This window comes from Lepisosteus platostomus, chromosome 13 (genome assembly GCF_059453375.1).
Source record: "Lepisosteus platostomus isolate fLepPlt1 chromosome 13, fLepPlt1.hap1, whole genome shotgun sequence".
NCBI lineage: Eukaryota > Metazoa > Chordata > Actinopteri > Semionotiformes > Lepisosteidae > Lepisosteus > Lepisosteus platostomus.
In genome coordinates, this window is record NC_142623.1 from 8,597,919 (window position 1) to 8,621,527 (window position 23,609).

General features: G+C 35.8%; 1 protein-coding gene and 1 long non-coding RNA gene across 3 annotated transcripts in view; one reads left to right on the forward strand and one right to left on the reverse strand.

The window, feature by feature from the left end:
- Window positions 1–785: 785 nt before the first annotated feature.
- Window positions 786–23,609, reverse strand: part of LOC148649827 (uncharacterized) — a 41,001-nt gene continuing 18,177 nt past the window's right edge. Inside the window, exon 2 of the long non-coding RNA XR_015925941.1 lies at window positions 786–1,471. This is a non-coding gene — a long non-coding RNA (uncharacterized LOC148649827). The remainder of the gene's footprint in view (window positions 1,472–23,609) is intronic.
- Window positions 3,279–23,609, forward strand: part of pacrg (PARK2 co-regulated) — a 106,756-nt gene continuing 86,425 nt past the window's right edge. The window contains exon 1 of one of the 2 annotated variants that reach the window (XM_088602995.1): window positions 3,279–3,515. In XM_088602995.1, coding sequence (XP_088459121.1) covers window positions 3,420–3,515 — 96 coding nt within the window. In that variant the 5' untranslated portion in view covers window positions 3,279–3,419. The remainder of the gene's footprint in view (window positions 3,516–23,609) is intronic. The other variant, XM_088602996.1, reaches the window with a different exon arrangement.

Sequence of the window (23,609 nt, forward strand, 5' to 3'; positions counted from 1 at the left end):
ATTTATTTGAAAAAATACTCAGAGGTGTAAATAAATGTGGCCGTCCTGCTTTCTGGAACTTGTTTACTTATTTATGACTAATAAGAGTTTGCTCTATGCAAAGCTATTATGATATATAATACTATTAGAATTCTTTAAAGTGAGACACATTATCTAATCCATAACTCACTCTGCGTTTTCATCCAATTTCATTGTGGGCTATTAATAATTCTAGAGGGCACTGTCAATGTCTTCAGATGTAGCCCATTTCTAAATATTTCTAATATCTTTCTTAGAAAGTACAACAAATCAAAAAAGACATTTAACCTGTTTTTTGGAAACATATTTATATTTTCAACTTTCATTAGTACTTTATTAGAAACTCCTAGTTTGCTTATACAGTATATGCTTTTAATTTTTACAAACATCTACATAAGCAATAATAGTTTTAGAGACCAACTCAAAAATGCTTTGCCAAAGTGTAGTATTCATATTTGAAATCCTTAGATTTCTCTTCTATTTTGGCAGAAAAGTACAGTTAACCCCACTGGAATATTATTATACAGAATGAATGAAAGATCTTCATTAGGGTGAAGGTCATACAGTAGGTAGTATCTGTACCACTGAATCAGACATAGTATATACTGTATACATATGTTTGAAAAGGCTATCGGTTCACAACTCCACCCCATAAACTGGACATGTTTTTTATCAAGTAATAGGACAAGGAAACCAGACCAACCTGCATTGTATCGATCAGTATTCAATCTGCCCATAAAGGTACTAACTTCACTTGACAAATCAAATAAAATTCAATTAGAAGATGATTATATTTGAATAATCAACAGTGACATGCTGAAGGACATTTACATAGGAGACCCCTTGGGTAATAGAGACCATAGCAAAAGAAGCAGGATCTGATTAAAAGTATGTTTCTTTTCTCTTTCAATAAAACATAAAATAAATCTAACGAAACGCAATGGATCTCCCTTGTAATAACATGTACATTTTCCGAGCTAACTTTGCTGCCTGTATTTTTTCTTTTGGTTACTAATGTAAATCTAAAAAACTCTGCTTTCTGAGCTGGGGTTAAAAGGTGATTATGCAGTAATGCTTGACACCAAGATGAACATTATTTTAAGACATTTTTTAAGAACAAATGGGCCATTTGCAAAACATCTTTAACTAAAGTACTCGAAGACACATTCAATTTGGTAGAATCAACAGCTAGGCTGATACTGTAAAATGTGATATATTGCTCATTGCATTTGGTAATGAATATATCCTGATTTACAATTACAATTCGATGAATTGGGCTACTTGTCTGCATAAAATCACACAGAAGTATGCCGTCACCAGAAATATCTTTATGAGTCCGAGGCTGGGTGATGGCCTCTCGCCAATTCTTCTTTACAAACATCAGGATTTCATCTTGTCCTCTTCTTTGGCTTTTCTTCTTTCTTGGATTTCAAAGCAGCATTCCTCTGCCAATCTAAACACAAAGCATGTGAATTGATAAATACAGCACAGGACCAAAGACAAACAAATACACACGTGAACCAAATAAGGGTCTTCCTTGTGACCACATCCCTCCATTCTGAATTGGGCTTCAGGTCCTCACAGGCATGTGACTCCATTCCTTGAACACAGGAGTACAGGATTCAGCAGCCATGAGCCATAAATGCTTTTACTGCCTGTTAGAATGCTCAGCATTTAATAATAAAAACTCATTTAGTATGATGTACACAGAGCTACAACTACAGTATACAATAATAAATGACACTCTTTAGCATATTTATCTTAGACCTTATTCAGGTGAATTGTCACTTCAGAAGGGACAGTAAACATTGGATAGTGATTCTTTCTATGCTATTACATGACTTCAACACAACATCCAGTAAATCGATTAAATTTGGTCCTTTATTGGTTAATTAACCGAGGTGCTAATGATCACTTTGCTTATGAAGGACTAGAAGAAATAAAGACTCGCAATGAAATGCAGGTGCCAGAGCTCACGGCTCCTGCCCTAGAGCCAGCTCTAATATGTGCAGCCAGTGTCCTGGGGGCACCCCCTGGGGTAAATCTCACTGTCAGTCTCTATTTAATTCACATAAGACCTTTTTTTTCTTTAGCTTTCTGGATGAAGAACGAGACAGCATGGCTGACAGGTGAATTTTACCCAGAGACATGCATCAGAACCTGAACTGTCTGGGTAAAGCAGGACGAATCTTTAACTCAGTTCCTGGAGGGCCTAATGTCTTCTCTGTTTTTGTTCTGCCCACGTTCTCAGTCACGTTGTTGGTCTAGTTATTTAGTCAACTGAATGACTTTAATAATTTTAACCTGGATTTGAGGCTTTAAAGGTAACTGTACCTTAAATTAAGTGAATGCCTTATATAATTAATTATAAAAGACCCTAAGAATCCAATATGTCTAATTCAGGAAGTCGTTAAGTTAATTGTTTAATTGGCAACTCCAGTTGGAACAATACCCCCCAGAAACGGGTTCAGACCTCTGGGGTAAGCCCCAGTGAGTGGGGAACCCACATGCAGTCCATGTTGTTAAATTGGTCTCTGGAGCTCGGAAGAATTTCTGGGGATGACACCCTATGTCATAGAACAGTCCATCTGCAAGAAGACTTGCTGGCAAATGTAAAAAAAATACCAGTAGCTGGGTATACACAGCTTTATAGAAAGTTTGGATTTTATCATTTTGGCAGCCTGGTCACTATGAGAACAAAATACGGTAGCTATGACTAAAGTGATCCAGCGTGAAATGATCTTACTCAGTTTTCTGCCCCTAAGGCTTTATTGTACAGATTACTGTATGCCATGTGTTAATGTAAAAAAAATTCTTGCCTTTTTTGTGCATGCCAATCTAAAATTATTAATTACCGAAGTGCTAAAATAACGTCTGTATTGACAGACATAGTTGAAAAGGTTAAACAATCAAATTAATCATGAAATAATTTTAATAGTAATAACAATAACAATAATTTCGCATTTAATTAATTGCATTTCCCTTCCTAACAAAACTCCAGAAGCATTTCCAACTCCGGCGTACATATTAAGGGAGAGGGACAACAATTTGTAGTACTAATGGTTTTAAAACAGTACAACAGGTCAGAAAGATGGTAACGCACCGAGGAGTAGTATAATAAGACTTTGTAAAATTAATAAATAAAAAAACGTAAATACAATCCAGACAGATACATTCATTTGTTGCCGGAAAGTGCCCATGGCGACTGAGCCAGCGTCTATCTGTATCTCTATAGCAACTGAGAACATCTGTCTTACGTCGTCTCTATAGCAACCGAGAACGCGTCTACACGGTAACCCAACGGGAAACATTGTTTCTGGTGCTGGACGAAAAAAACAACAACACATTTTTAGTACTAAAGTTCCGTGTGCCTTTTAGTTGAAACTACATTGCCGCAGTCCATGAGCACAAAAATGAGAACTTTAGAAGCCTCTAAAGAAAAAAGTCAGTTGAAGACTGAAGGCTTTACGGTGAAATCAACCATGAAGAACTCTGTCGTAAGTAAATGGCAAAATGAAGGAAAGGCTTTTTCACTGGCGTGGTGTCCTTCCAATTTGACGATATTTTAAAACCCTCCGTGTGTTCTCTAATTCCGGTACTGTGCAAAATGTCTGTTTACTTTCTGAATGCATTACGGATACATTTATTCCCATAGAATTTCGGTTTCGCGTGTGTTTTGTGCATTCTTCGAAGAGGATATATGTTATTCACATTTTGATGAATGGGGTGTTTACAAGTAAATCAAATAAATACGCAGGAATAGGCAGACACAGCCCGCAGAACAGTTACAGTATGTACTCAAAGTGAACTGCACACAGTAGTCTTGCATGTTTATATGTAATGTGTTCCATTTATAATTTATAAGAAATAAATTAGGGAACAATGTAAGTTATTTATTTATACTGTGTGCTTCCATAAGTTAAGACCATATTAAAAACTGAAATTTTAACTTGGGAGGAAAGAGAGGATCTTTCTTGGATTTTTGTAACATAAAGAATTTAAGGAGTTTATATCCTACAGTAGGTCTTGGTGGTCAGGGGGGCATAGTTTCAAAGTAAATGTGTAACTGGAGTTGTAAATTGTCATTTCAATCCAGGGTCAGTAACGTTTAATGTGTCCTGATACACACATTTAATCTTGCCTTTTTTAAGCAAATATGTTTTAAGATGAAAACACATGTGAAAATATAGTTCATATGGATTTCATTTAATTTATTTGCTAACTGTAACCACAAAGAGGGAAAAAAAGTTGTTTTGTCATAAAATGTTGATTATGTCAATATACTGTTGAGTTGTACTTATCACTGCTTCCCAAAATGCTTTAAATGAAAAATATATAAATTGAGTTTAATACTAAAACCCAACAGAAATCACAATTTATTTTAGTACTTGAGAGAAAAGTGAGATTTTCATTCTTTAAAAAGTATGACAAACACCCTAGACACAGATGACACAGATCATACAACAAATAAATAAATGCTTAAATAAGTTAGCGTTTTGTATCTGAATTGTGCTGGACTACAGTGAGACCGATATAAAAAGTCTAAACGCAGATGTTACACATCTAATTTCTAATACACATGGAATCCCACAATGAACAATAATGACCTGGACCTCTCTGATCAGCTAAAATAGATTGAAAAGGACACTGCAAGTCTGCTTCATGGTTTCAAAATATTTAAGCCCCAATACAGCTTCCATCTGAGGCTGCAATGAGGTTAATGGTTTGTGGGACTGAACTGTACTGTACATCACACTGATTCCATCCTTTAGCAATAAGATTGAGATCTGGAGGTTGATCTGTCTAACCCAGGCCATTGCCTGCTGTTTGAAAGAATCTATCCATTTGATTGAGGGGTTTGATGATATTTTCTCCAGTGAGAGTAGACATAAGTCCAAATGTGTTGTTTTTTTAATTGCTTTTTATCTTTCCTCACATATTCTGACAGACCTTGTAGATTTGCCAAAAAATAGATTTTTGCAGACTTTTTTTCATATCTGTGGACTGCCTGTTCAAAGCTGTGGATATTCTTATTGAATTAGCGCTACTCAACTCAATTTTAATATGCATCTATATTTTAATGTATTCAGACATGTTTTGGCTATCAGTGTTCATGCAGAACCAGGGAATGTTATGGTTTTTACATCCAAGGTAATCTAGTTTCTGGTTTCCATGGAAGCTGGATCCTGACTGTATTTTAAATAATTTGTTAATATGCTTTTACTTGCTTTTCACTGTTGTGATATGTGAAAGGAGTGAAGATATTACGGAAATAAAATGCTCCATATCAGTGGTGATATATTTTATATCGCATATTTTATATCATATTATTTTTTGTCATTATGACCTACTTGATATAACTAGACTAAGCTCACTGCCATCTTGTTGTGTTGTTTGTTGTCATTAAGCGTGTAACTTAATGCATGCATATCCACTCCTTGCTGGTCTCCATTGGGGTAAATGTGGTAGATCAAATAATAGGGGATCAGATGAAGACAACCTCATCCCCCTGCCTTCTATTTTCACTTCTATTTAACATTACTATGTGAAGACATATGCCCATAAAAGGGATGCAAATTGCCAGATGTTATTACTCAGCACCCTGGAAAATTGCCCCTCAAGGAAAGAAATGTCACACTGATGCTCAGTTAGAGCACATCTGGAAAATACAAGAACCCTCAAAGCCTGTGCTACTATATACGTGATAACCTCTATGTCAGTGTTAAGAGATGTATTACGAGAAGAGAACATCAAAAGTGATGGTGGTCTGACTGTTGAGAACCTTGTGGAGTAGGAGTTCTATCTTATTCACATAGTGGACTCTCTCCAGTGGCACTTTTTTTCTTATCAGCTTTTCTATGAATCTAAATTAATGGCATTTATTACAGTCATTCTTCACCACAGACCTACTTGCACCAGCTATTCATCTCTATTGCTTGAGTCTGAACTGGCCCTTTTGTAACAAGATGCTGTAAAATCCTCAGCAGTGATGAAATATTTATGCCATTTTAAACTGTGAGTAATGCTACCAGTCAGATGAGCTCCTAAACTCCTTTTGTCTGTTGCTTTTACTGAAGATAAATCAGTTGGAAATGTTAGCTGTCACACATTTCAGTCCTTGTTGGCAGTTGTTATTGATCAGGTCAAATATGCCCTTTTTTCTGTTGCTGGTGAAGCTGGAGAATTGAATTATTAGCCTCAAGATTGTAACGAAAGCGTTCTTTCCAGACCCTATGCAGGCGACACAATCCGGGGTAGAGTGAGGAAAAAACAGGGGAAAAAAGCATGCAGGAGTTGGGAATGAACGCAGAGGGCGTGTCCAAGGTGCGCAGATGTTCTGGGGGGTGAATCCAAGGCAAGCTGTCCAAAAGGGAATTCCAAGATGAGGCAAATGTCCAGAGCCGGGCGGTCCATCAGAGACGAAGACAAACAGGATTAAAAATTGGAGCTGGATCTGGTGGAGGGTCGGGGGGAACAAGGGGGGAACGGGACCAGGCGCTACAGGTCCCAGACTCGCCAGGCACAGGAACCAAACAGAGCCCGGAACAGAGTGAGCATCTGGCTTTTAAGGTGGGCTGGATAGGAGGCTGAAACAGGGGGCAGGTACACAAAATCAAGTCGGAAGTGAAAGCACCAGAGCACCCCTAAGGGGGAGGGACTACAATCGTGACAAAGACAAGATTCTTTTTATTGGAGTAGACGTTGTGTTTGTGTTTGATGCCTGACACTCATAGGATTCTTTGATCTCAATGGTTGTATTCCATTGTTACATCCAACACTGAATGAGATTTTAAAACAATTATATTCCCCTGCGTCCCTGTCCCTAAAGCGGTAGCACAATGTAAATATATGGACTGTGTTTGTGTAGGGTAAACATTGGGAATATAATTGATTCATATCAAGTAGCAGACCAGCTCCACTAATTAGTGTACAATAAGCTTGAGAAACACTGTGACGTAGATTTGAAACGGGAAGGGCTTTAGGGGGATGCCAAAGGCAATCATTTTTACCTTCATTGAATTTACCTTCAAGAAATGGGTCATTTCCCACTCTTGGGACAAGTAGACGAAAACTTTTACATCACACGAAAAACCAACAAATGAAAAATTATTCTAATTCCAAAAAAGCATTTCATACAAGTAGTTATGAGGAATTCTTAATAAGTGATTATATGTAATTGGATTTTCTTAACATGACTTTTGGCAATATAATGACAGAAAGTCACGCCTTACACAGCTAAGCACTTTCATTTGTAGTTCTTAGGAGATCTGTTGTGGTGATGTGGAAGAGTGTGAAGTGTCACAAACTGACAGTGTTGTGAAATTGAGGGTAAATGTTTCTTAAGCGAATAAAAAAGACCTATTTGTAAGTAGGGTTTTACATCAAAAAGTTAAAGGAAAGTATAATTCCAGACAGGAGAATGCAGACAGGTAGATATGAATGCTGTAGTGAAGAACCGTTACAGGTTCTTAACGCCTTGCAGAGCCACATTTTGTAGTCTGTCTGTACATCAGCTTTATCAAATAAATGAAATGAACATGCAGCTGCAATATGAACTTGACTGCACCGAGTGACATTCTGGACATTGTGGCTTTCGTGACGTAAATGAAGGTGATGCCAGAGACTGAACACAATTAAATCAGATTGTAGATATGTTTGGTGAAATAAACAAAAGTGGCATTATAAATAAGATTAGGTCAGTAAAGTTCATGGCATGTGAGTACTCCAAAGCGGGTCAGTTACTATGTCTGCATTTATCTGAAAACAACATTAGCCTTAGTAAAATAGATGTAAATACTTTTACATATAGTTTACAAAGATGTGCTTACATAATGACTCACCCCTATCACTTCATACCAGGACTGTGAGCAATAAGTACTTCAATACATTATTTACCCAGAGTTCACATAACAGTATAATACATGAAGGAAAATGGTGAATTTGCACAAGAGTACTATATGTCAACATTATGTTTACACAATGACCATCACGTGTGATTACTGTACGAGCCTCTGCCTCCTCCCTTGCGGTAGCTATTTGTCTACACTTTATGAATGTATTTTTTTTTGTCTTTATTTTCCATAATGTCATTTATTTGGTAGTAATTTGATCTTCTCAACCTTCAGATCATAGCTATCTAATCTTGACCCACAATAAATTCTATTTAAGGGGACTGATATTTTCAAGAACATATCAAAAAAAGAACTCTGCCCCAGGCTGTTAACAAACTTAATGTTTCCTTTGTCTTTTCTGTAGAGCAGCAAACCAGAAGTCAGGGATTAAAAACTAAATAAATAGCTTTAACCTCATGACCCAGAGAGGTCCTTTGCTCTGATGGGAAATAGCTTTGACCTCTAAAGCATGTTCTCTACTCAGTATAGCTCTTTTTCCCCCTTGGTGTAAATAATACAAACACAGGCTCTAAAATAGCAAAAACAGAACAGTTGTCTAGAATTGGAAGTACAGTACATGGTGTTGCTGTTGTTTCATTGCTGATGCTAGTCCAAGATATGAACTTGTCTAGGTCTCCAAACCTCCTGAGGTAAGTCCATGGACTTTCAGTTGCTAGCTATATACTGTACATCCAGTTTTGTAATGTCTTGCCAAAACGATGAGTTGAAAACATTATTTATATTTTTTCTTGGCATTTATACATCAAGTATTTTAATACATTAATTAGTATGTGATTACACAGCATATATTCAGCACAGGCCTTTTATCTTATGTGTAGATCAGTTATTTATTAATTCTACTACTGCTTCTGTTTATAATAATGAAGATATTCTGTAATTAAATCCAAGCCTAATATGCTGTACCTTCTTTATGGTTTTCCATTTATGGAACCATTAAGACTTGTATTGCAATTGTTTTACTGTATGTCTAATCATTTTTTATATTGTGGTGTATTTGAGGTCCGCTTAAAAAATATATCAAAATTCAACTTGAAAAGTTGTACATGTACATCAAAAAAGAGCCTTCACACTAATAGGTATGCTGGACATATGAATTTTGTTAGCCTAATTAAAACTACTGTTTTGTATTTATGTGTAGAAAGAACCTTGTAAAAAACTCTACCAGTTTCTTATAAATATTGCAAAGTGATTGACCATACAGCTGCCACTGTTTTAAATCCAGTGATAATTTGTTTGAGCTTTACATAGACAGTGGAAACAGTATTCAAACAAAAACAAATTTCTTTCTTAGTTTTACCTAATTGAAAACCTAAAATGTACAAATGTTTTACCATGACAATGTTAAATATTATCAAACAGGCTTTCACATTTCCCACTATTGTTAATATTGATTGGTGTGGTTCATGTATTTTTAGTACACAACCTCTTCAATACATGTCTCTCCATTTAAAAACAATTCAAACCAGTTGATGTGAAAAGTGCAAACAGCTGATAAAATGCTATCAGCCCTTGGAGTCCCGTCATTATTCATTTCTACAAAGGCATCCTCACTTTTTTGTACTTACAAACACAACAGATGAATATAGTCTAAAATCCTTCACAATATATTCATATCTTGTAGAGTCACCTCAGCAATGGTAACGCAGTTCAGGAAAGGAAAGGCTTAATCACAGTCTATTATGTTGCAAGAATGACAGCCATGCAGTGAATACATTACCTGATGTGCCATTTTAAATGTTTTTTCACAGATCTTTTCTGGGAAATTACAGCATTTTTTCTTTCCAAATCAAAAAGATTTAAAACATTATTTGAGCGCTATCAAGTTTACAGAGCAACAGTAACGATTCCTAGTTTGATCTTGAGAACTGTATTACTCATTCTTTATTGTCAAGAGGTGCTTTTCAAAGTAAGGGGAAAACAAAGCACAGGTATGAAACCCTGGCAAAAAAAACAAGATTTGTTTTCTCTGGGTTCAAGTGTCAGTCATTTCTTGTGAGACACCAAACAATGTCTCGTTTCTTTTTTTAACTCTCTAAAGAGAAATAATAATGCATTTGTTAATAGGTACATTGGCTTAGAAATTATATTATGCAACTCTCCTGCAGTACATCTACTTAAGAATGTTTTCTTTTATACAGATTTAAACAGTATCCTATTTATGTGCTAAATTTAATTGCTTGCCTTTATTGTCTGGTAGTCTCTGTGGTGATCCACCTACATTTTCTGAAATTATCCCATAATAATAGATTGCTTTTTATAAACTCCACTGCAAAGTCAAAACGGCTCCAAAATGCTGTGATTCACCGCAAACCCTGTTGTTTTATCCCTGAACTGTGATTTGTGTAGACATGAATTGAGTTCCACTCAATTTTGTGTTCAATTAAGGCAAGTGTTGATTTTGAATTAGAGCACCCACATATTCAGGCTGTGAGAAAAGGCTTACATGTGACAAATTGTCGATTGTAGCTTTTCTTATTCTCTTTATGTTTTGATAATAACTACGTAACAAACGTATTTTCAGCTTACTGAAGGAAACTGCTGGAAAATATCTCAGCTGGTTAATGCTACAATGTCAGCAGTTCAGCAGCTAAAAAGATGAATCATTTCAATCACGCCAAGCACTGTTTCAATCACAACATATGAAGCCATCTGTAAAGAAATTAAATTATAACAAAAAAAAAACAACCAGTTATGAGATTGGTTGATTTAACAAAATGCAGGTTTTCTAAATTGAGTGAATGCACTTCTTCACTTTACAGACTTGTTTTTTTTCTTTCACAGTGAAAATATGATGTCTAAGCCATCACTGTCGGGAACCTGCTGTGTAGAAAAATATTGTGTGTTCAGTGCAAGAAGCTTTTCAGTGAAAGTAGCATTTCTACTAGAAATAGCCAAGAGATACTCATTTGAACAAAATAATTTTAAGTTAAATAACCAAGCTTTTCTTTTTATATAAACTAACTTAAAAGTTTGCAAGAAACAGAACAAAACAATGCAACATTTAATTATTATTATTATTATTAACATTTTGCCCCATATGTTCCCATCCTCCCTCAAAGTTTACACCAAAGGTCTGTTAAGATACAAATAGCTACAGTACATTGGATGTTGCATGCAAAAAGGATTTGAACACAGCAGCATTGTAACCCTCCAGTGTCCCTGCCTTAGCACCACTGAGCCAAGCAATAGGGAGCTCTGTTCCTGTTGAATTTGAAAGACCAAGATGGAAGTTGTCATTTAGCAAGAGTATTAGGTGAGGGCAAGGAATATCCTTGTTTAAAATAATTGACAAAGGAAAGGAAATTTATTTAAAATTTTATGAGCAGTCCCAAAACATACATGTCAAGGTGCAGTAGGTGTACATTAGTCCCCCCAGTATATGTAAGGGACATGTTCTGTGGAGAAAGAATATTTATGTGAATCATCATTGATGATTAGGGGTTTTTGGAAGTTTAATTTATGTTTTCCTAAGTTTTATTTTAGGAAAATGCTTTGTCTTACAAATAGGAACTGTAAAATACTTGTATGAACAAGAAAGCACGAAGAAAGGAAGTTAGTCCCTTAGTTGTGCCAATGAAAGCCAACAGATTATCATTATGAGATTGTCGGAAGCAATTCAGCATATTGTAATTCCAGTTAGGCTCTTAATACTGGACTTCTCATTTGAAACCATTGACTTTATGCTTAACTGAAGCTCACTTTTGCAAAAGCAAAAGTCCTTCCCAGGATAGATGCCTAAAGAGCATTTAGACACTAAATAGTCAATGGTTCTTGATTGTTGTTGGCTACAGTGTCCTAAAGTCCTTCAGACTTTAGAGGTTCAGGAATACCATTTAAACACTGTTATGTTTTTAGTTTATTCCTCCTTCTGTTGTCAATATAATATTCTCAGCGATTATATGATGATAACATTGAGTCCTGGTGCATGTAAACGTGAGAAGGTTTGAAATAAGGCTTGTTACTTATACAGTATGTGTATATGTGGCCATAGAAACTTGGATCAATAATAGCTTCTTTCTTAGGTCCTTTTCAGTGTTTAATAAGCTAAAAAGACAAATTTAATGTGAACTTAAAAAAAATGATTTCCCATGGTCATGTGCGCATAAGACAGATTATGAAGGAGTTCAAATGGAAGCAAAATAAATTCTAGAATAATATGGAGACAAAATAATTTTTTCGAACTTTGAGAGGATTGTCTCAAGACTTTTAAAGTGTACTTAAAACAGAAATTAAAGACAATGGGAGAACAACACATGCCTTTACAAAAGAGCGATAAATATGTATGAACTAAAAGTGTCCCTCATGTATTTCTCTTTGCACTGTACAGACAACCTTGTAGTGTAATTTCATACCTATCAGTATGATGCCTATCATTTATACTTAGTTGTGTTTTTAAAATGAATTAATGAATTACGTTCTTGTAAGACAATTGCATATTAGCCTACAAAATAGGACCCAAGAAAGAAATGAATTTATAATGCCTTGCTCCCAGACTGCCACCTAGATAGAGCTAGCTATAACAGAAGAAAATTAAAGTGATTTGCGATGGATCTCTGTCATCTCCTATTAGGACTGCTGTCAGGTAGAATTTTCCCTCACCAAATTGCTTTGATAAAGACTATTGTCTTATAAAAAGATTTATCCATTTATTGCATAGAGCTGTGTGTCAGGTGCCTGTATAAAAAGAAAAAATGCACTAGTTGGCAAAATAGAAAGGCAATAATAGAGAGTTTGCTCTAAAACTCCTCTTCTGTAATACAAATGCCTTAAACGCAACAGACAGTTTCCTTAAGCAAGTACTGTACCTGAGAGGAGCAAATCAATATGGCCCAGATTTACTCCTTCAAGGAATACATGTCCTTTTGACCCTAGGTACAGCATCAGTTTGTAGATTGAATTACAGACTGCTGATGAAACATGTTGCAGACCTCATTTACTACAGGCAGGATTAGGGTTGCGCTTGAGTTACTGATGGGATTCAAGACAGAAATGGAAACTTAGCGCTGATGCATGACCTATCCTTCACTACAGTTCTTTATTTTATTATAATCATAATCAGGCATCACAAGAATATATGAAAGGTTTCAAATTATAAATGAGAGGATATCTGGTCCGCCTACTTAATATGGTTACTAGGAGCTACAGGATCTCGTCCTTTTTTTAGCTTAAACACAAAAACTTGCTTGATGACAGACATTATTATTGTATATGCACAATAATAGATTTCTACTTCAGACCTACCTATGCTCCAATTAAAACTATTGTATCAAAGCATCGTTGACTAGATATTCCAAACAACATTCTGATATAAGCAAATGATGATGATACGGTTTATACATGTTGTAACACATTAACACTGTAATTTGGGGAAATCTGTTACAAACCGTGTCCTGGAAACTGCTTATATTTGATGGAAAAACATCTGCAGTTTCTGCAACACAGACAGGATGGTCTGTGTTGATTACAGAAAACTAATGGTCTGCTTGATATTGAACTTCAGATTATCTCTAGACATATCATTACCCTATTGCACAACCAAATAACAAAATAAAGTGTATATTATTTTTTGTATAAATGAAATGTAGTGTATAAGATGAAGTAGTGAATTGCATATTCATGATTTCATGTTTTAATATTGTGCTCCTACCAGTACCACACTTAGCACTGGTTTTGTATATTTCTGCATTCACCATAACAATGATTTTATTGCACCATTTTAATTGGTAATCCACCTTTAAAAATTATTACAGTTTTTTTTCTCCAATTTAAAGGCTGCAGTACCTGTAAAGTGGTAGTGTGTGCATAAAATAATATCTCTGCTGAGTAAATAATTATTCATAATTCTTAGGAAGAAACTTATAAAGAAATGGGGACAAGATTGTCCTTTGTGAGCCCAGTCTTGAGCTGCTGGGGCTGTGATGGCTGTCAATCACTGCCAATTTCCCTCACAGCACCCTGTGCTCTCTCCCAAACTGTGGTGACACAGAAAAAGATTCAGCTAAACCACACATTGAGAAAGAGCCTCTGGGAGGTTTTCATGCACAATATTAAAAAGAAAGCAATTAATGTAGAACTTAAAAAGAGAGAAAATGTAATGGATTTCATTAAGATTAGAACTGGATTAACCTCTTGAATGCTAACTTTTTTCTTTTTTTTTTAAATCTTTGCGCTTCGGCAATTCTCTCTGTTATTTAGTTAGTCGAAGGAATGATTAGCGTTGTAAGGGACTTGTGTCCGTGATGCACATACTAAGCCTTGCATTAATAATGAATTGTAATTGTAGTTAAATTAAAGCCGCAGAGAAGGTAATGATAACTATAAACAAAGTTCTCCTAATTTAATCCTTTTTTCTCGCATACCAGAGGGAAAAAAACTGTGTTGCCAGTCGTGCCTTTACTGCTAACGAGAATTCATAGCATCTTGGGATTAAAACACTGGAAATTGAGTAAATCACTATTTGTTCAGTCTCTAATCTGTGAAGCAAAAGATACAATTAAAGAAAAACTTGGAAAAACTCTTTTGAGATAAGAAGTTATGAGATAGGGAATACTTATGATTACAGCATCAGGCAGTGAATCTTTGCATACTTTAAAACATGTCTTGCCATAAAAATGACAAATATGAAAGATCAGTAGTAACATGGAATTCTTTTTTCTGTGCTATGTTTGAAAACTATAACCAGAGACATAAAGATAAAAGCAAGATCTTGACTGATGAGATTTGTGGTCTAGCCTGAATTAAGTGAGAATAGCAGTCCTGAAATTACTTGCAAGAACTCTGAGATTCCGAGACTCTTCCAGATCCCTAAACTCCTTCTGACCTTGCCTTTCCATTCTATAATCAAAGTTTTATCATGACTACAGGATAGGAAATACAGGAAGGATAGGAATGTAAATTTCATAGACGGAGAACACTGTCTGAGAAGTTAACTCTCACTTCACAAAAAAGGACTGACAGTACAACAGTACAGTCCTCAGTATAACAGATGCTGCACCAATTCACTGACCAACCTTGTGCTCCCCTCAACCATCACTTGTGAACAACACTACAAGATACTTGGACTTCTACAGTAAAGTTAAGGAATCCACCTTCACCTGAAGAAAGCAATCCACTATTTTCCAGGAGAGAACCATGACTTGATCCTTCACACTTGACAACCACTCTAGTGCACCTTGAAGGTTGTAGTCATATATGGCAAGAAGTCACCACCTATAGAAACCCCCTTGTCAACACCCCCAAATCATCTGCTCTGCATGCTCCTGTTATAATAATAATAATAATAATAATAATAATAATAATAATAATAATAATAATAATAATTGCTTACACTTATATAGCGCTTTTCTGGACACTCCACTCAAAGCGCTTTACAGGTAATGGGGACTCCCCTCCACCACCACCAATGTGCAGCATCCACCTGGATGATGCGACGGCAACCATAGTGCGCCAGAACGCTCACCACACATCAGCTATCAGTGGGGAGGAGAGCAGAGTAATGAAACCAATTCATAGAGGGGGATTATTAGGAGGCCATGATTGGTAAGGGCCAATGGGAAAATTTGGCCAGGACGCCGGGGTTACACCCCTACTCTTTTCGAGAAATGCCCTGGGATTTTTAATGACCACAGAGAGTCAGGACCTCGGTTTTACGTCTCATCCGAAGGACGGCGCCTGTTTACAGTATAGTGTCCCCGTCACTATACTGGGGCATTAGGACCCACATGGACCGCAGGGTGAGTGCCCCCTGCTGGCTCCACTAACACCTCTTCCAGGTTATGCCATGATATCCTGTCCCCACAAAAGGATTGAGACATTAATGTGGTAGAAGGCTTTGCCTGCGCAAAGGAGTGTGAGAGCATTCCTAGCAGGGACTCCCTCAGTGAACAGGTCTGAAGCAATAATCCAGATTAAGAAAAATGCACCAAGATAAATCGAACATATGGTTGCAAACACAAGCAAGAGAACCTTTCTGAAACTGGCTCTGAAATTGGTTCTGAAACTCCAAACAGTAAGAGAAAACGTTGCAAAAGTTACCACCCCAGGGATTATATCATCCATGGCAATGTTTATAAATAGGTAGCTGGATAGATACTTTATTAATCTTGTGAGGGCAATTGCAATAAATTGTTATTTGTTGTTATTTTAGAAATGTCCACTATTGCTTAGAATGGTGCTGACTCCTAACATGACCCATTTCTGGGGGCAAGGCCTGGGATAGGTGTTTTCTGACAAGCATTGTTGGCTGTGTCACACAACTACACTGGTTTGAATCAGCCTGAGAAAGTGATGTACAAAGGCTTGTGGCCAAAGGGTGAGTTTTAAATGTGATGCCAGTATAACAGAATTAAGGATGAACTCAGACAGAACAGCTCTTGGCAAACCTCATCCCTGTTTACTAGAACTGTAATGCATTTACATTCACCCTAATTATTACTCACTTCAATTATTTGGTCTGATATTACTTTTAAAAAAAATATTGTAAATGTTATCTGGTACTGTACTGATTTGTAAAATTTAAAAAATAGCAATGATGGGTGATCAAGGCACTAAATGAAGTTATGGCATACCTAAAAATAATAAAAGCAATACTGGATTCAGATAGTAGTGGAATTTCAATGGAAAGGTGTACATTTCCTGCCAAATACACTGCCACTAAGTCAAGTCAATTTCAGAAGTGTGTGTTAAATAAATCCAGTAAGGTATAAGTTATTCTTACCAAGATCTGGCTTCATTCTTTTTATAAACTAAGTTCTTGCACAGATGCATTAACACATTGGTGTGGGGTGAAACTAAAAAAAAAGGTTAGAAAGCATGCAGGTTAGTATAAATTCCCCGAAGCCGACAGTAAAGCTTTAGTAATGGCACATCACCTTAATCCTGAATACTGTACACATTGGAAGATCTGGCCAGATCATAATTATGAGAAAATAACTCTATTACTTGCACTGTGTAAATATATAGCTGCTCATTATTGAAATTTAAACTGTACTTCATAATATGAGGATATGGTAAGGAGCTAACAGTCCTGCCATTCCTGAATTAATAAAATAGCACTGTTATTAAATTCAATTTCTGAATAAATACTTAACATTTCAGTGTATTTCAGTAATATTTCAGATCTCTTTCTTCTCAACTACTAGCTATTGGTCTTAGTCACATTTGTTGAACCATTGATTGCTAATCTGCTATTATCTGAAAAACCCTCAGATAATAATGTTTTTTGTGTTTTGTAAAAATTTCAAATGAGACCTTTATCGCAACAAATGATCTTAAGTTATAAACCCATAGAAGAGAAAATCAGTGCATGATTTTTGAAGTGACCAGGCTCTGTTGACACGGCAGTGAAAAAAAAAATATTTTGAACGGAGAAATGCGTGGTACACTCTGAATGTATCACTTCAAAACTTCACTTATGATTGGTTTTAGTATTGAAATGTGACGTCCAAAAGTAAAAAAAAAATAAATAAATGGAGTGGAACACCAGAATCTCTGTGAGTAAGTGTCTGGATGCATCATTAAATGGTCAATAGTTTGTGTATCATTAGCTTTAATATGTCAATGACTGGAGTTTTGTAACCTTCATCAAAGAGATGACAACATCAAAAGACTTGTATTTAACCATTTGAAACTGATGTCATGCGACAAGTTGTTACTTCCCCACTATGGTTTTTCTATATACCGCAGCTTGTATCACAGGTATAATGCATGTAGAGTTGTATTGAGAGATTCATATGGATCGTGAATTACCTCCATTTCACTTTAAACACCTTTGTAGTTTGTTTATAGGTGGTATTACACTTCTGCTATTACTACTATAACCCTATCACTACTAGCATGTCACTGAAAATATACATTTTCAATAATAATCTTGAGACATTAGGATTGAAAAAGCTCGTTATTTATGTCAGAAGGACATTATTACTTGATTATTAAATATATGCAAATTATTTTTAACAGGCAAGAAAAAACTATTTGATCTCTGTTAGTCTCTATAGTAGTATGTAACATCTACAGTATATGGCATAACCTTTTTATATAAAGCATCTGTTTTATACATGTAACCGTGAATTATATATATATACCACCTGTATGAATTTAATGTCTGTGGACTATATGTGTTTATTCCTGTCTGAGAAGGACAGAGGCAGTTATGAAAAGATCATCAATGAGTAGCACACAGTATACTTTACGTATGCTGTATCTACAACTGATCATGATGTATTAGTTTATCAGTCCTTAATCCTGAGGTAAACATAACTTCCATGTGTGCCACATGGCCTGCCCTGGCTCTAGTCTGGGAAGAACAAAGATATTGGTATCTCTGCATTAAGTTCCCCCGAAGAGGACTTCTTCAACAACCCTCCTCCCTACCCAACCCTCCCCCACCAGACTAGCTTGGTCGACCGTTGATTTATGCAATATGCTCATCTAAATAAAGAATGGGTAAATGTTTGTCCTTCCACGGCTTGATATGATTTGTCTTACAGCATTACATTTAGCACACGCTTCACTGCCCCGCGGCTCCCCTGTACGATTACATCGCCAGTCTGTGTGTTCCAGTGAGGCTTTAGCATAATGGCAGCTGACAGAGTGAGTGGTGTGAGCCAGGGAAAGAATGACGTAGCCAAATGCACTGCGGAACAGAACAGCACAGATTTCAGCTAGAGCCACCAGCTACTTTGTTACTGTCATGGTTTCGTTTTATAACCTTGGGTAGGTGTACTAGTCATTTATGAATGTATATACGTTATTTCAGTCAAGGGACACTAAACACAAACACTCTACATGTTAATCCAGGACATTTTCTCCTCCAGTTTGTGGGATTGTCTAATTATCTAAATGCAAATTACAGCTGCCTTAATGTTAGTAATTCTTACTCAAGCAGTATTAGAGAAATTCCCACTTCACTATGGCATTATACACCACAAACATTGAATCTTGCCTACCTTTTAGGAATTGGGATTGATTGCAGTAAATTGTCATGCAATGCAATGTTGTCTAAACTGTTCTGGCAGGTCGGAATACACAATGTTTGCCACACTCATTTACTTAAAGACCGTTGACTTGATATTGATATTTCCACCCAGATATTGAATCTGTCTTTTTCACGAGATTTTGTATTACATAAAAGTGGGTTTAAACATTAATCAAACATTGACAGCCTTACATTGTAGTGTGCACTTTGCTGAACATGGTATGAGTGTTTTCTTGACAAAAACAAAATAGTTTTGACACAATATTCCTAGTTTTTATATTTTGATGCATTGTTTGTCATATACATTTTGTTAACTGATACTTCATATGAATTCAGATTAATTTACTGCTATTATTACACATTATTTCCATAGAGCATGCGGACATTTCTCCACAACTATGTGACATATCTTAAAGGTGTTATTGTCAAAGTACACTGGACAGTTAAAGTACAAATTATCATTGCTCAAATTCAATCTCTAAATTTATAAATTGTAAATTTAATAAATTCCTAAGTTATTGAAAACATTTTAATTGTTTGAGACAAAACTGAATCTAGAAAATGGATCAGCAAGTGAAATACGTGTGTGTGATTTTTGTTCAGTATAGATTTTCAATTTAGTTGCAAACCTCTGTTTCAACAGAGATTCTGTTTTTTTGAATTTATTAGAACACCTTCTCTGATATTGAATCTGAAAATGTCCCTTCATTAAAGCATCAAACTGTGACAGTGAAGACTCATGCAGAATAACCTCTCCAGGATACAAATGAATTTGCCTTTGACAGAAAGTCTGAATAAAAAACCCACTGTGCTACCAATGTTGATCCTGGAATAAATAAAGAAATAAATATCAAATGAACCAATGAATGATGGAGATTTTCAGTTTGCTAGTGCTGATGTTGAATTGTATTTGTAGTAGTTTGCTATAAAAATGTTTAGCATCATTTTCTTCATCTTGCTTCTTACTGATTGCCTGTATGAGGATTAGTAGGCAGCAAAATCAGTGGATCCTCTTTAACCAAGATGTTACAATACATCTCTGTGAAGACTGAACAGTATCTTCACAATATTTCTTGAACCTTAAGTATGCATAGACCAAGAAAAGCTTCAAGCACTATGATACTAAGTTACATTTTATATAGGTTGGGTAATATAAAGTGCTTCATGTGTTTTTATGTACTGTAAATGAAAGTAAATTAGCCTAAGGGAAGCTATGAAGAAAGTAAGCTTAATGTTTAGATTATGTGACTATTCAACTATAATAATCCAAATGTCATCATAGGAATAATAACACTATGTCAGTACTGGGCACCCATTTATGCTGGGTTTTACTTGTTTTTCTTTGAAAACAATTCAGTTAGTTTCTATTTATGTTCTGTAAAAAGTGGTATGAAATAGACTATAAGGTAATTTAAAAATATGAGCTACCCCCTGCTATCATACAGAACTTGGAGTCGTAAATAAAACAAGTTAGTTAGAACATGTAGCTTCATCTTTAGTTGACATCTTTCATCATCAAAAAACACAGCAATAGTTCAGAGCGTGCTGAAATACATAATGAATAGGACGTCTCACAGTGCCAGCTTGTACTTTCAGACTGAGTCCTGTGGTGTGCATGTCAGACCTTCATGAAGTCTGAAGTAGAATTGAAAGAAGTGATAAAATAATAAGAAATAAATTGAAAGGACATACACCTCGAAAAAAGTGGATAGTGATGTGGCAGTATATATGTATATTTCTAAATCTGTAGGCCTACTTGACATAATAATATGCAGCATTGCAGTACAGAACTGCCTCCCCACCAAAGAATATTGCTTTTCTGGTACTCTGCTGTGGTTATTCATCTCCATCTAACAGCAGAGCTGTGCTATTTAGCTAGCAGTGTATGTTATAAATGTAAGCAATATATTCAAACTTTAATAGTTAACTTCTCTTGCTGGTTGCTAAAGATTTGCAGTGTCTTATTAAAGTCAGCTTAAACTATAAGCCACACTGATTCCAGCATCATATGACTGTAGTTCTAGTGCACATGGTTAACTCCTTCCTTTCAGAAGGAGTCAGTATGGTTCTCAGTTATGATGAGGATTCTACCTGGGGGGCCTAAAGAAAAATAAATGGTTATTGCCTGCTCTAAGAATAGAAAAGTAGAAAGTTCGTGGTTTTGCCATACTGTACCAAGAGAGAATTCAGGAAATCTTAAAAGAGTTTATCTGGATGGCAGCAGATCTGTCTTTGAATGGGCACTGGGTTTCTGTCCACCAGATTTCTAACCTTCAGCTAGTCATGAATTAATCCATTCTTGTGCTTTTACTCCTGCTGCGAACACTCAGCAGAAAGGTTTTTTAAAGGCACTATGTATAATTTTTTCAGTACTGAAACTTAGTTCTTCTGAGATATCCGAACCTTCTGACATTCAATCGAATAGCTTTTAAGCTTGTTAATCAGTGACAGGTAAAACCTGTAAGAAACAAAATGCAATTAAATCTGGCTCTATATATTATGTTTTTATGTCTTGCTGGAGGGGTAACATATAATTAGCTGACTGTATGAATATTTTAGAAATAGCTTTGATTTGGAATTTATCTTACAGTACATTGTTCATGCTTGTTAGGGTAATAAAAATAAAAATAAACTAAATTGATACACACTGGTTTTCTAGTGTTTCACTTCAGCTACAGTGCATGTGCATGAAAGTGTAATGTATCTCATTGCATAAAGCAAAGATGAAAATTATTTTTTCAGGGTTTAATTTTAACCGTTGCTGAAAGAATGAGTCACTACTCAGCTTACCTGATTCTAAGAAATAAGTTTTGAAAAAGGGTTTCTGATTTATAAATGGAAAAATCATATGCAATAAGCTGAGTCTATGTCCAGTGAACTAGAGCTTTGGAAGCAATTAACAAATGATGCACAGGCAGGTTCTTGATAAAGTAATTTTCCCTCTTAGTGATCACTTACTGTATAGTGCTTTTGAGATGTGAATTACTAAAACACACTCCAAATGTAATGTTCTGTATAAAGGACATGGAACATCAGTGATTAGTTTCCGGAAATGAAATGGGCTTTGAAGGCAAGATGCCCAAGTTGTATTGACCCCCCAAAGGCCAAGAAAAGATACTTCTGGAAATAAAAGAATAATGAGGATGACATGCCTAAGCTGTGTTGTTTTTTGCATTTAAGAATGTAAGTATGTAAGGCACAGTGGGTAAGTATGTAAGGCACAGTGTAAGGGCTTCAAAGAATCAGAATATAATTTTCAAATTTATTTTTCTCCATATTATATAAGGACAGAGGTCCTTAGTAATATGTTACTCTTGATCACTTACAGGCAAAACTGTCCATGAGTCCAAATTGTCCACTATGTTCAAAAGTCAGCAGCCAGAATCCTAACCAGGTCTAGTGCAAGTGATCACATTACTCCTATCAAAGTTCGTGTCGACTTCAAAATCCTCATGCTCACCTACAGTATAAGGCTCTGCATGGCTTGGCACCTCAGTACCTGTTTGATCTGTTATCACCCTATTCCCCATGTCACAACCTTCGCCCCTCTAATTCTGGTCTGCTAACTTTCCCCCAATCCCATCTACACTCTATGGGTGACAGGGCCTTCTCCTGTTATGCCTCCAAGCTCTGGAACTCTCTCCCCAAGGATATCAGAGAATCACCTTCTCTAAACTCCTTCAAATCCAGACTCAAAACCTTCTTCTTTAGAAGAGCCTTTACTTAACTGGTTCCATTCTTTACCCCACTGCTCCTACTGTATTTAGTATCACCACTGTCTGCTCCGCGTAACATTGGTACAAAATCCCATTTTTGATTTGAGCTGACAAAAGATTTACTGTGTCTTTTCCCTCATTAATTGGCTGACTTCTGTTCCCCCATTTGAAGATTCTGACTTCTGAAAGCAATCACTGTGGTATTGTTAAAATATTGATCTTTTATAATGCTGGAGGAAAACACAATTTCAAATTCAAATGAAGATAGTGTGTTTGCTCATATAATGGTTTGAAGGAAAATAATTGGTATGTGAGGGCTAGAGGCACTAACAAGGAAATGGCTTAATGAATTTTACTTGGTTTCCCTTTGAGGCTCTTGCCCTACTGTTCATATGCATAGGGTGCAGTAGTCATATGTTTTTAATGCAATTATAAAGCCAAACCATTTCAGTATCTTGGTCAAAATAAGTCATTTGGATCATTTTTAGAGCTAAATACTACTTTTACTTTGAGATAGGAGAGAAAATCTATATCTGCCTATCTTATGTTCCTATGTATTTGTTAACAGTTATAAGTTATATATTATATATAAAATATATACACCAACTGCATGATAAATACAGGTCTTCTTTTGTGTTCTGCTTGCTTATTTATCTGTAAATATTACACTAGTTCTTGTTTCCTTGAAATCAATAAGCATTCTTAGAATAATATCACAAAAAATCTCCCATGCTTGGTAAAGAATATCCTGAAAAAGATCATTCTGTTTTTGAAAAACATTTGTCTGGACTGTATTGGTTTTTTTTTTTGCACAATGCAAATAAATGAAATTAATTTTGCACATTCCAGCAGGTTCCTTTTACAATGCTATGCAGGCTGACCTTATCAAAAAAAGCTCCCCTTGCCTTTGACTATGGGGTGACTCACTTCTTACAGCCTGAAACGAAAACCACTTTGAACTGTACTTAATTTATATAACAGTTCAAC